We start from the raw sequence: 12,127 nt of genomic DNA, 5'->3' as shown, positions 1-12,127 counted from the left end.
CAGATGCTTATTTGTAACTACTTTGTATTATTTATGTGATTAAAAACTAGTTATTGACCTGATCTTTCGATCTTTGGCACTCCTTCCTCTCCATCTCTTCTTAAAAAATTAATTAAACTTTTAGCAAGAGGGTCGCTTCACTTCCCCCCTCGCTTGTCCCACAAAAAGAAAAAAAAATCAATCAAACTCAACCCCATCTCCTTCCAGTATCTGTAAAATGTCGAGCTGAAATTCAATTTCATATCTCTCAAGCTTTCATGTAGCAACAGACAGTTTACCTCTTAAGAAAATAAATCACTTCTGTGATTGCCATACTGACCTCTCTGAATTAGGAAAATTCAGAGTGAAAAATGTAATTATCACCCCAGATCAAATCTGTATACATCTGGAGCTAATTTGATTTCTTACACCACTTTTGCACAGTCAACGAAATATTTTAGCTACTCTTTGGTATGAAAGGATGTTATGGGTTTGGTTTGCTATATTGGTTTATTACAAGCATTTCATATAAAACCTTATGTTTCACTGCTACCAACTCAACTAACCCATTGCCGTATTCTAACATTAGATTACCATTAAAACAGCACTGTGACATGTATGACAAATAGGCACATTAGAGCATGTCATTTATTCCATTTTAGATTACATCAGTACCAACACTATCCAGTGTGGAGACACACAGCAGTTCTCAAGGTACACTTCGTTTTGCTTTTTTGAGCCAAGAAACAAAGGGGACATAACTGAAACTTTGTTATTATTTCCAGTATACAGTAAGGAGCATTTTAACCCAAATAATTTTTATGCATTGAGTGCTAATGTTCAAAATGCATTTCAAGTAGTATATCTACACTTCGGAAGATGACCTTTTTAAAAACAAACAAACAAACAAACCCTATCATGGAAAATAAGAACTGAAATTGGATGAAAACTCTAGATCTCTGCAAGCTTATATGCATTCCAAGAAGAAGAGGAGGAGGAGGAGGAGGAAGAGGAGGAGGAAGAGGAGGAAGAGGAGGATGAGAAAGAAGAAGCAATCCTGTCAACATGGTTCTGACTACATCACTGAATAATAAGGCAACTAGAAACATAACTGGCTCTTCACTAGTTCATTGCAAAAATCCATTAGGTGTAATCTCCAGAAGTAATTGTTTTTATTGCACTTTATTGTCAATGCAGGTTATTGATTTTTCACACCTTCTATGATTCTTTCATTTGTATTCATGAAATGTCCATCAGCACAGTCTAAATACATTTGGCAATATAAGCACTAAAACGAATAAATCGATGTAAAAAAAACATTAATTTTACATTATCCTTATTCGTCAGGCAAGTAAACCATAAGGGCTTTAAATGAAGGTCAAAGGTTTTGAAATGGGTCAAAACCCTTGACCTCTAGACCAATAACCTTCCCATTAAAAAAGGCTATTTTAAAGTTTTAAGTAGGGGAATTTACTACCAGGAAGGTATCATTTTTAAAATGCCAAAAAGAAAAGCTCGATAGAAACCTCATATATAATTACAATGGAGAAAACTAGGAGATGAGTAAAGTGCTATTTGATCTACTACATACTATTATTTGTTGACAACTCTAATTTTTCAGATTAGATTTTCTGTTAATCAAAGTGAAGTGTAACACTGCTTTTCAGAGCAGCAGACATACTGTGTTTCACAGATCAGAAAATTCAAATAGATGGCAACTGTGGTTGAGTTTTTTCCCTCAAGCTAATAAAAAGTGATCAGCAAGGAGCACTATATATTTTAGAGTTTTTTTACAAACACAAAAAGGCAAAACCTTTTCTTACAATATATCTGAAATACAATTATATTGAATCCATGTCAAAAACCTTTATTTCACAGATTTACCTGCTTAAATATAAAGTTACTTAATCCAATGTATAGACCATTATTAAAATACTGGAAAAGGTTAAGGAAACCAAAATTTTAGGACATTATCCAACTGATCACATGAGAGAAACTAGTTCCTGTAAAGCATTCATCTTCAGTTGGTGGGTCATACCTCAGTCTAATAAGGATGCTTTTTGGACCACTATGTATTTTGGACCTTTTTCTTAAAAGAAGGCAAAAGGGAAGGGAAAATATTGGGGGGGGGGCAAGGAGAGAGAGAGAGAGAAAGGACAGTTATATATGGAAAAAAATTAAAAGTAGGGACTCATGATGTAGGCTAGGGTTAAAGGTGAATCCAGAAAGGTCAAAGACTACTGCTCCAAATCATAATTGCAATTGTAAAGGATTTTTTTTTTAGCAGCAACTCACTCTCAAATCAATTGTAACCCACCTGAGAACAAAGTAGCATGACCAGCTCCACAACAGAACTACTAGATTTCATGCACACCAAACCTAAAGAAAAAGAAAATAGAAAAGATATATAGTGATCTACTTGGGTTTATGTTGCAATTCATATTTAGTACCTCCTGGAAATCCTACCCAAGAGTCTATTTTGTTAGTATTCTCTCTGTATTGTCAGTATGGTTTATATTAACAAAAGGAGAAATCTTACAGCTTCAACTTGTTTTAGCATTCAATCCTAATATATCAGTATAAAACATGCTAAAAGCAGGCACCAGTTTTAATCACTGCCATGCAGTATTTTGATATAAAATGATACCTTGGAGCTATTTAGCTGAGATTACATAAATATTTGTGTTCCAAGTTAATAAACGCATACATAGCATATGGTATATTGATTTATAGTACTTACATTTCTTCACCTTGGAGTGGGTTGATCATTATATATGCAGAGAAGGGAAATGGCTCTATGACCTTTGCTTTCTCCATTGAGCTCTCTCCCTCCAGCCCTCCAGCTATCAATCAAGTTTCCATTTTGTTTCATGGCAGCAGACATCCCAAACACTCTTATTAGTACTTTGACCCTTGACCCTCACCTAAACCTTAGGGGGGAGGGGAGTGCAAGCAGTACCTATACATTTGTGATTAGTTTATAAACTAATTTGGTTATTATTAGCAATTCACACTTCATACTAGTTTCCTAGTATAATGTGAAAAGGTGTTATCACAGCCTAAGATGGTAGAGTTTCTAGTCATTAACCTGTGCTTCAACATGTTGAGAACTGTTTTGTTTTGGTTTTGCTCCTTTCAGATCAATTATTAATAAAACTAGAAAAACTAACTAAGTCAGCAATATTCAGCATTTAGTGGGTTAGAAAAATATAAAGTCAATAGAGCTAAAGCTGTAAGGCACCTTTTTACTCATATTCTTCTAAACAAGATGTCACAACAATGTAGCTCCCACTGTAAGCACCATACCTAAAAACATAAAACCAGAAACTCGCCACTCACAATGCAATATAATATAGTCTGCACATCTGTTTCACCATCACACATTGAAATACACAAACCTTTTCAAAAAGACGATTGCTGTAAAATTTAACTACTAGTATTCGAAACAGTTGCTGAAATTTATTCAAGAACCAAACGTTGGTTCTGGAAATACCCACAACAGCCACATTCAAACATAACAGTAAGCCAAGGGCCTAAACTAAACTGCATGAGCTGCATGCTGGTACACGCAGCATGACCACTAGTACTTTTCCCTTCCCCTGGTGTGAGTAGGTAAGCAAAGTAGGGAAAGCTTAGTGTTATATCTAAACCTGGGATCATGGTTTGTGTGCCCTAAGAAACCACAACTGCTAAACAGGTTTAAACCATGATTTGTTGTTGGCTTACTGGCTGTCAATTGTTAGGACAGAGCAAGGCACGATCCCAGGTTCAGATGAATGCTTAGCTGTTCCCTTCCATATTTGTTTATTGCTCATGCCAAGGGAGAAGTAAAGTCGGAGTGATCAGGCCGCATGCACCAGCATGTGCACAGTATGGTTTATTAAGCCAAGAACCATGGCTTACTAATAGGTGAAAGCATACTTGATATGTACAAAATCTTGCTGCAGGAATTTTACAACACAGGAAAGCGTTTTAAGACTTCTTTTAAAATGGGCAAACCAATTAACATTCTGCATTGAACAGGCCTCAGTAAAGAAAGCTTCTTCAAAATGGCCTGTGCCAGTTTTTATTGCACATTCCTCTACTATTCTTAGTTAGATAATAACTGCATGTTCTGTGAAATGGTTGAAAGAAACCAATTATGATGGAATCATAATCCTTCATAATTTTATTTTGTTACCATATCTTTCTAGCTTCAAACAGAAGTGTGTTACATGCATCACAGTGAAATATGCCAGTACTGAGAAACCACATTTTTGCTTCTATGATCTAATGGACTTCCAATTGCCTTGAAGTGTTCTCCTCTCCAACAAGAGAGTGCCACATCTGTGCCTACGAACACATCTTAGTATCTAGTGCCACTCACTTTACCCCCATGGAAGTTGTTATGTGCTCTAATTTGGAAGCATGGTAGAAGTTACTGGAAGAATCACAGAAACTAGACACCTAAATGAAAAATGGGCATTGAAACGGGCAAAGGGGAAAATCAGCACTGTGAATGATTGTATGCTAAGAATCAATCCAGGAGAGAAAAACAAAACCTTTAAACCAAATTGTCTAGTTCACAAATCATTTCTGCCTCCTAATACTCTATCTTAATTCTGCCCAGCAAAAGACCACCATCTGCCTGCTTTGTTATAAGGCAAGTTTCTCTGTGCAAATCAGTCTCAGATGTTCAAGGGAACTGTGTGTTTCCTGCTCTCCTGTTTCTCTAGAAACTGCCTTTCCCTCTCATGTTTTTCTGCTCTACAAATTGCTTCTATTGAACTTTTTTTGCACGAAGTTTTTCTTATTCATTCAATCTGCAAAATACTGAAGAGAACCTGCTCTCAGCCTCTTTGATATTAAAACTATACAGTACCTTACATTGATCAACTTGATACACTTGGCTGCTTCAACCTTTGAAACTGACAGCGCATCTAGATCATACAGACTTTTTGCTGGACAAGCAATGCTAAATACATTTTCCCCACCCCCTTTAAAATCAGAACAGAACCCATGCCATCATATGCAAGAAGGAATTTTTCTCTTTAAAAGGCACTAAGCTATTCAATAGTCACAAAGGAATAGAAGAACTGGTTTAATCTAATCTTATATCCTATTTATGGCATTGATAAAGATAAGATGCTTCAGTCAAAGGCAAAAGTTCAACAAAAATTCTAGTCTACCAGTGAACTTGAATTCTTGCTAAACTTTGCCTATGAATAGCTGTTGAAAAATGATAGCCCCCCCCCCCGCTTTTTTAAAAGGCTAATGCCACCCAATACTGTTCTGATTCCTACCTCCTACAACTTATAGCAGGGATGGGGAACCTGTTGCCGTCCAGATGTTGTTGAACTCCAAATCCCATCAGTCTAGCCAGCATGATGATAGAAGTTATAAGCTCAAGAGTATCTGGAGGGTCAGATGTTCCCCATCAGTGACAAAGACACCTAGAATGATGGCAAGGGCATCTCAACCTGAAACACTGAGAACCAGGCTGTTAAACAAAACTGGTGAAGTTCTGAGTCTAGAATGGCTGTAACATGAAGCCAATACAGCTACAATAGGCTATATCTTTGAGTTAATGGAGTAATGGCAGAGAAGGAGAACAAGAAAGACAAACAGAGAGAATTGGCCATGAGAAGAACCAATTTAAAAAGAGCATTAGAGAAGGAGAAGTGGATGGAAGGAACAGCTTATCAGATAGAACCAGGGCATTTAAGTTCCTGGGGAGGAAGAAAGACTGGGAGACAGATAGTTGTACATGTACACTGGAGTTCTCAGCACCCACTTTCTTAATGCAGGCCCTTACACCCTACAAAAAGGCTAATTCTTGGAGACTGTCCTTTTTAGTATTTGATGTAGCATGAAGGTCTGCAACATGAACAGGAAAAAAACATGACAACTCCAATATGTATATATCACCTTATGAACCTTTGGGGAGCCTACCCATAGTAGATGAAAAATAATCCTAAAATTTAGATAATAGAATATCATAGAAGCAAGTTAATAGGAAAATTCTAGTGTGATTTGGGTATTGATTAAAGAATTCCATTACATAAAAAGTAACATTAAAACTTCATCCTTTTGCATTTTTAAGTATTAAAGTATTTAACCTTATAAGGAATTAAAGGGGGGAACTTACTTGTACCTTCTATCAGTAGCTCTTGCCCATGGCTACCCAAAAGAGTACGTGACAGGAAAGGAGCAAAATCCACAAATATCTCTCTCAGAAGTGGGGCAGCCTTTTCCAAAGCATGCTCAAGCCTTTCTGTAATGCTAAGAGATTGACAAGGTTGAAGAGGGGGACCCCAGGAAGCTAAAATGCTGCAAGAATATGAATATATGTGCACAAAATGCATCAACAGGAGTTCCCAAACTAGTTGCTAAACACCACTGTGCTTTATTTCTTTTTAAGTTACAGTAGTAGTGATAGAAATCTAAAACTTCCTATTGACCTCAAATGAAAGAGCACAATCCACTCCGAAGTGAAGAGTGAGTCCCATAATTACTTAAATAAATAGGAAAGTGATACACCCCGGTTCAAGAAAGTTAAAAGTTATTTTAAAAATACCTCATGTTTGAAGCAGAATCCTCAGGCACAGAAGAAACTGTAGGAACAGATGGTAATCTTGAATTTGACGATCCACTGCCTGCAGAAGATTTTAATAGAGCTTAGATAGCATATTAGCATATGAAGCTTCCTTAAATGGATTCAGACCATGGGTCCATCTAATTCAGAGCTGTTTACTGAGACAATACTCTGTGGTAACAGCTCTCCACAGCCTTAAGCAGAGATCTTCATTAGTTTTATTATCCAAGATCCTTTTAGCTCAAGATACCAGTGACTGAAATGTACATCATCAGTGGAAAACCAGGCAATTATGGCCAAGCCATGCCTACCTGCCAAGTGACATATGATGTAGGAAGGGTAAAAGGCACCTGGACCAAAAGGAGCTTCTGAAATGCATATTAGCTGATGATTGGTGCTTCAGATGAATCGTGTACAGTGCTTCTGAGAACAGCAGTCTTTGCAAGCCCCTTATGAATAACCCTGTGGTGCTTTGAAGTCCCAACAATCAGATTCAAAGCACCACATCATCTGACCTTATTGTAATGTCAGGTGAGTGGTCCCACCCACCAGTCCAAATGGGAAGTAGGGGAGATAAGGATCTGGTTGTTGGGATCAACTTCCTTGACAGGGTTAAGCTATGACCTGTCTGTATCCGCACAGGAAGCAGACAGGTCACACACCCTAATTCCATGCAATGAATGCCCTCAAATGCACATGTGGGCTTGATATTACCTGTATTAATTCTCACATTTTTATTTGATGTACACAGCTCCCTCTCTAGCTTTGCAACATTTGTTGCAAAGAAGCTGCTTAACAAAGTTCCTTGTGCATCAGAGGCCTAGCGTTTTCACAAAGTGGGGTATAGGCTTTTTTTTAAAAAAAAAAAAAAGCAAGTTTGCAGTACCCTTCTGTTACATTGTCCACCGCAAATCAACTAGCAGTCCTCCATGTTGCCAGAAGTGTGCCTGAACCACTATAAATTCCAAACCACTGAAACAAGGTCAGCAATAAATATGAAGACATCCTGGATAACACTTGCAAACATGTTGCTGTTGCATACCCTCCCACCTGCCATGACACTAGTACCTCTTTAGCATTCCATATGCAGCCATCTCTAGGCACTCAGCCTTCAGTGGTGGTGCTTCAGAAATATGTCCTCCATCACATATATCTTTTGAATATATCTTTGAACATATATTTTTTGAAAAATAGTTTAACTTGGGGACAGGAGTGGGTTGGGAAAGAAGGGTGATATAATGCACGGGACAATTTCATCAGGGAAAGTCAGGTCACTGACTTTTTGGACACAACAAAAGGCTAAAATAAGGATGCCAGATGCTGTGGGAGGGGGGAATAATGGTTTGCTATTGTTCTTAGCTTCATTATGTGAGATACACACCACGCACACACAAACATTGTAATTTTATGTTGAGAACCACCTTGAGATCTACAGATGAAGGGTGGTATACAAATTTAATCAATAATAATATTAAAATCTGAGATATTTTTTTCCCACTAATAGCTTGCAGGACTTTCCAACAGAAGCATCCATGCCAACATCTCTTCCTTCAGGTCAGAGACTGTTGACTGACAGATTGATTGTTTTCATAACATTTATACACTGAGTGATTGTAAAAACAAAAGAAAACCTCAAAACAGTTTATAAAAGATAAAAACAGTACAATCGATAGAAAATTACAACCCTACTTTAAAATATACAAAAGTTAAAATACTAAAACTGATTAAAATGACCTCAACTTTTCTAAGCACCTGGATAGGCTTGTCTAAACAGGAATGTTTTCAGTAGGTGCTAAAAAGAGTACAGTGAAGGCACCTGCTTGATCTCAATAAGCAGGTAGTTCCAAAATGCAGGCGCTGCCACAGTAAACAATCAAGTTCTTACAAATGCAGAACAGGTATTATATGGCACCTGTAGTTGTGCCAATCGAAGAGGTTGAGTGGGCACATGTAGGGTAAGGCACACAGTATAACACACAATACAATTATACACACACAAACACAGAGTGTGGACAACATAGCTTAATTCTTCATATAGAGCTGGAATACCATTGTTCGGTGGTTCTCCAACTGTGAGATAGTCCTGACACCTTTTCTGTACCTTGGACCGATATATGAAAAAGTAACGATGTATAGAGTCTTAACAGTTTATCATGCTAGTTGCACTTTTGAGAGGAGAGATGGAGAGGAGGAAGAAAGAAGTCCCCCTTCTTTTTCTTTCCTCTAACCTTGAAATGCTTTGGGGATCCTATTTGTTTAGAGCTTGCTGACCCCAGGCAAAATTTATGAGTAAGCACTATCAGGCAAAGAATCTGTTTTCTTCCAAAGAGAAAGTATTCCTAACCACCTTGGGTAGCTAACTTTGACAAAAAGTATGAACTGCTATCAGTTAAAACTTGCCTCTATGTAGCAGGGCTAGGAAATAACCTCAAAAAACCCTACTAGTATTTTTGTTCAAAGTGAGTAAGATAAAGTTGTTCCAATAAGAGTACACCTGTGATCTTAAAAATTTGTTTGCTCCTCAGAAACATAATTGGCAGGTATCAAATAGTAATTGGAGGGGCTGAAGCATGTAGCAGAATGAAACCTTGCTAAAGCTTCAAATATTGGGGCGCGGGTGGGAACAGACCAATTCCATAGTGACCTGAACTATCAAAATAGGATGCCTCTATTTCTCCAACATACGATGGATGGACAACACAAAGCTTGAGATGTGTTTCTAATTATTCTTTGAGACTCTGTCCATGATTTTGTTCTGCTGTCAGTGGATAACGTTGCCCCAGTTTTTGCTGCCATGTTTCCTAATGAGTAGAAGAATGCCAGTCACAGTAAATGGCAGTGAATAGGTGGGGAATCTATAGGTGAAGAATCCATAAAAAAAGGTGCAATCAATCGTATTGTTGTAGAGTTGGAAGGAGCCACCAAGTGTCATCTAATCTAACCTCCTGCAATGCAGGAATCTTAGCTTAAGCACCCATGACATGACAGATGGCCATCCAACCTCTGCTTGAAAACCTTCAATGATGGAGAGTCCACCACCTTCCGAGGGAGTCCATCCCACTGTTGAACAGCTCTTAACATCAGAAAGTCATTCCTAACATTTAGTCAGAATCTCCTTTATTGTAATTTGAATCCATTGATTCGGGTCCTACCCTCTGGAGCAGGAGAAAACAAGCTTGCTCCATCTTCTATGGGACAGCCCTTCAGATATTTGAAGATGGCTATCATACCATTACTCAAGTCTTCTCTTTCTCCAGGCTAAACATACCCTACTCTCTCAATTGTTCCTCACAAGGCTTCCAGACCCTTATCTGAATCAGTCTAAGTAGAAAGTTGTGCTCATTTTCTGCTTGCGGTAGACGGCAACATAGTAGGCTGACTTTGATGCAATGCTAACATGCAGTTTAGCAATAAAACAATGGTAATAGTCAACTAAGTTTTACTCAGAAACACTGAAATATGACTAAGTGAAGTAGATTGATTTCACTACTCTAAGTAAAACGTAGTTGAATATCACCTAATGAATCTATTTGAGCCACTGACTCAGACACTCCCTACCGCCCTCTGGCATGGCCATCAGGAGATTGGAAGACTTTCCTTCTGTTTTTAATTAATCACAGTTTCTCATGCCAACCAAACCTGGCTAACTATGACTAATGTTAACTATGCTTAGTGGAAAGAAGCCAACTTTAAACCATAGTTTCTGAAGCTGGCTTGCTTTCACTAACCATACTTAAGATTAATCACAGTTTAGGGACGCGGGTGGTGCTGTGGTCTAAAACACTGAGTCTTGGGCTTGCCGATCAGAAGATCAGCGGTTCAAATCCCCGCGACGGGGTGAGCTCCCGTTGCTCGGTCCCAGCTCCTGCCAACCTAGCAGTTCGAAAGCACGTCAAAGTGCAAGTAAATAGGTACCGGTCCAGTGGGAAGGTAAATGGCATTTCCATGCGCTGCTCTGGTTTCGCCAAAAGCGGCTTAGTCATGCTGGCCACATGACCCAGAAAAACTGTCTATGGACAAATGTCGGCTCCCTCAGCCAGTAAAGCGAGATGTGCGCCACAACCCCAGAGTCGTTCGCGACTGGACTTAACTGTCAGGGTTCCTTTACCTTTTTTAACACACTAAACTGTAGTTAATCTAAGACAATTCAAAACTTTCCAATCTCCTTGTGACCATGTCAGAGGTGGTAGTAATAGTTATGTGTATTCTAACATTTGTGCAAAAATACCAATCTGAAATAGTCAGCATATAATATTGCTAGAATGCTAGTAAAAGACTGAAAATTTCAACAGTAGCATTTAAAATGTTTTTTAATTTGCCAAATATAGATATTACCACATATTTCAGAAGGCAAACCAGTAAGTCCAAAAATATGTTTTATTGGGTTTCGGGTTTTTTAGTTGTTAACAATCCTGACCCATCAGGATATAACTATAAATTTTAAAAAAATAAGGCTAAGCTATCTAAAATATCAGCCCTTGATTTTGGACACTCAGAATAAGCAATATGGCTTTTAGTTACTCTAACTAGCTGAACAAATAGGTTTATGATAGAAAACCTGGCACACTTCCAGCAAAAATTAAGTTTTTTATTGTGGCACATGCTGCTTCAAGTTACATTTCCCATGCAGCTAGAATCAGCTGAATAAATGCAGCAGTGAAACTCATCTGTAGGAAAGGGAAAGGGAAAGAGAGTCCACACAATGGTCTCACCCCTAAAGTAAGCCCCCAATCAAGGCCTGCATCTTGGCAGTGATCTTAAATGATTATCACTGAATTATACCAGTTATCTCAATAGTGGCACTGGTTTGTCTAGCTCAGTGGTTTTCAAACTTTTTTTTCTTTCAGCCACACTTTCAGAATAAAAATCTGCTCATGCCATACCAATATTTTTATTGACAAGAAATGGGAAACAAAAGGAAACAACAACTAGAAGTGTTAGATTTATAACATAGAACACAACTACTTTATAATATGATCATGGGGCATCCAGAAAGAATAAACCAATGCAGCTATATAGGAACATGAATCATTCCCAAAATATAATACTGATTGTCCTTAAATCTTCCAGCCACAATTGCCACCCTCTCCTGCCACACCAGTATGGAACATCACACCCTTTGAGAACCACTGGTCTAGCCAGAACAATTGAAAACAACCATCTGCTTTAAACAGAGGTTGATTACATCAAATTAAGCTGAATACAAAGAAATGCTACACAAACTGGGGGAGCAGGGGGAACATAGCAAATGATTTTTATGGAAAATCCATGTGTGTCATGATTGTGGATTAGTGATTTTGCTTTTTAATTTGAATTGTGGGTCACCGTTGGACAGTTTCTCTGACATTTAATAGCAAGAAAATACTTTAAAATGATGTCCATCAGGGAAATTTCCCGAAAAGCAGTTTTAAACAACAACAAATATTCTAATGAGGCCTATAATCTCAATCTTTTTAAAACTGTAATCCAAGGCAACATATTTCTTTCAGCAAACAAGATCATTCAAAAATGGGCAAAGAACAAAAATGCCAGTTACATGTTATTTTGCAGAAGACTTCAAAGCAGTATTTCATG

The 12,127-nt window shown here is 38.0% G+C and overlaps 1 protein-coding gene across 3 annotated transcripts in view; it reads right to left on the bottom strand.

Annotated features, from left to right (window-relative positions):
• The window catches only part of LRBA (LPS responsive beige-like anchor protein), a 367,500-nt gene that overhangs the window by 258,149 nt on the left and 97,224 nt on the right, over positions 1–12,127 (bottom strand). For 2 of the 3 annotated variants that reach the window (XM_081875163.1, XM_081875165.1), the window contains exons 32-34: positions 6,536–6,614; positions 6,107–6,240; positions 2,297–2,358 (exon numbers count right to left, since the gene is read on the bottom strand). In XM_081875163.1, coding sequence (XP_081731289.1) covers positions 2,297–2,358; positions 6,107–6,240; positions 6,536–6,614 — 275 coding nt within the window. The remainder of the gene's footprint in view (positions 1–2,296; positions 2,359–6,106; positions 6,241–6,535; positions 6,615–12,127) is intronic. The other variant, XM_081875164.1, reaches the window with a different exon arrangement.

The sequence above is a fragment of the Podarcis erhardii genome (genome assembly GCF_964252035.2).
Source record: "Podarcis erhardii genome assembly, chromosome: 9".
Classification (NCBI taxonomy): domain Eukaryota; kingdom Metazoa; phylum Chordata; class Lepidosauria; order Squamata; family Lacertidae; genus Podarcis; species Podarcis erhardii.
Note: the sequence above shows the minus strand (reverse complement) of the source record. Positions and strands in the feature narration are given on the sequence as shown.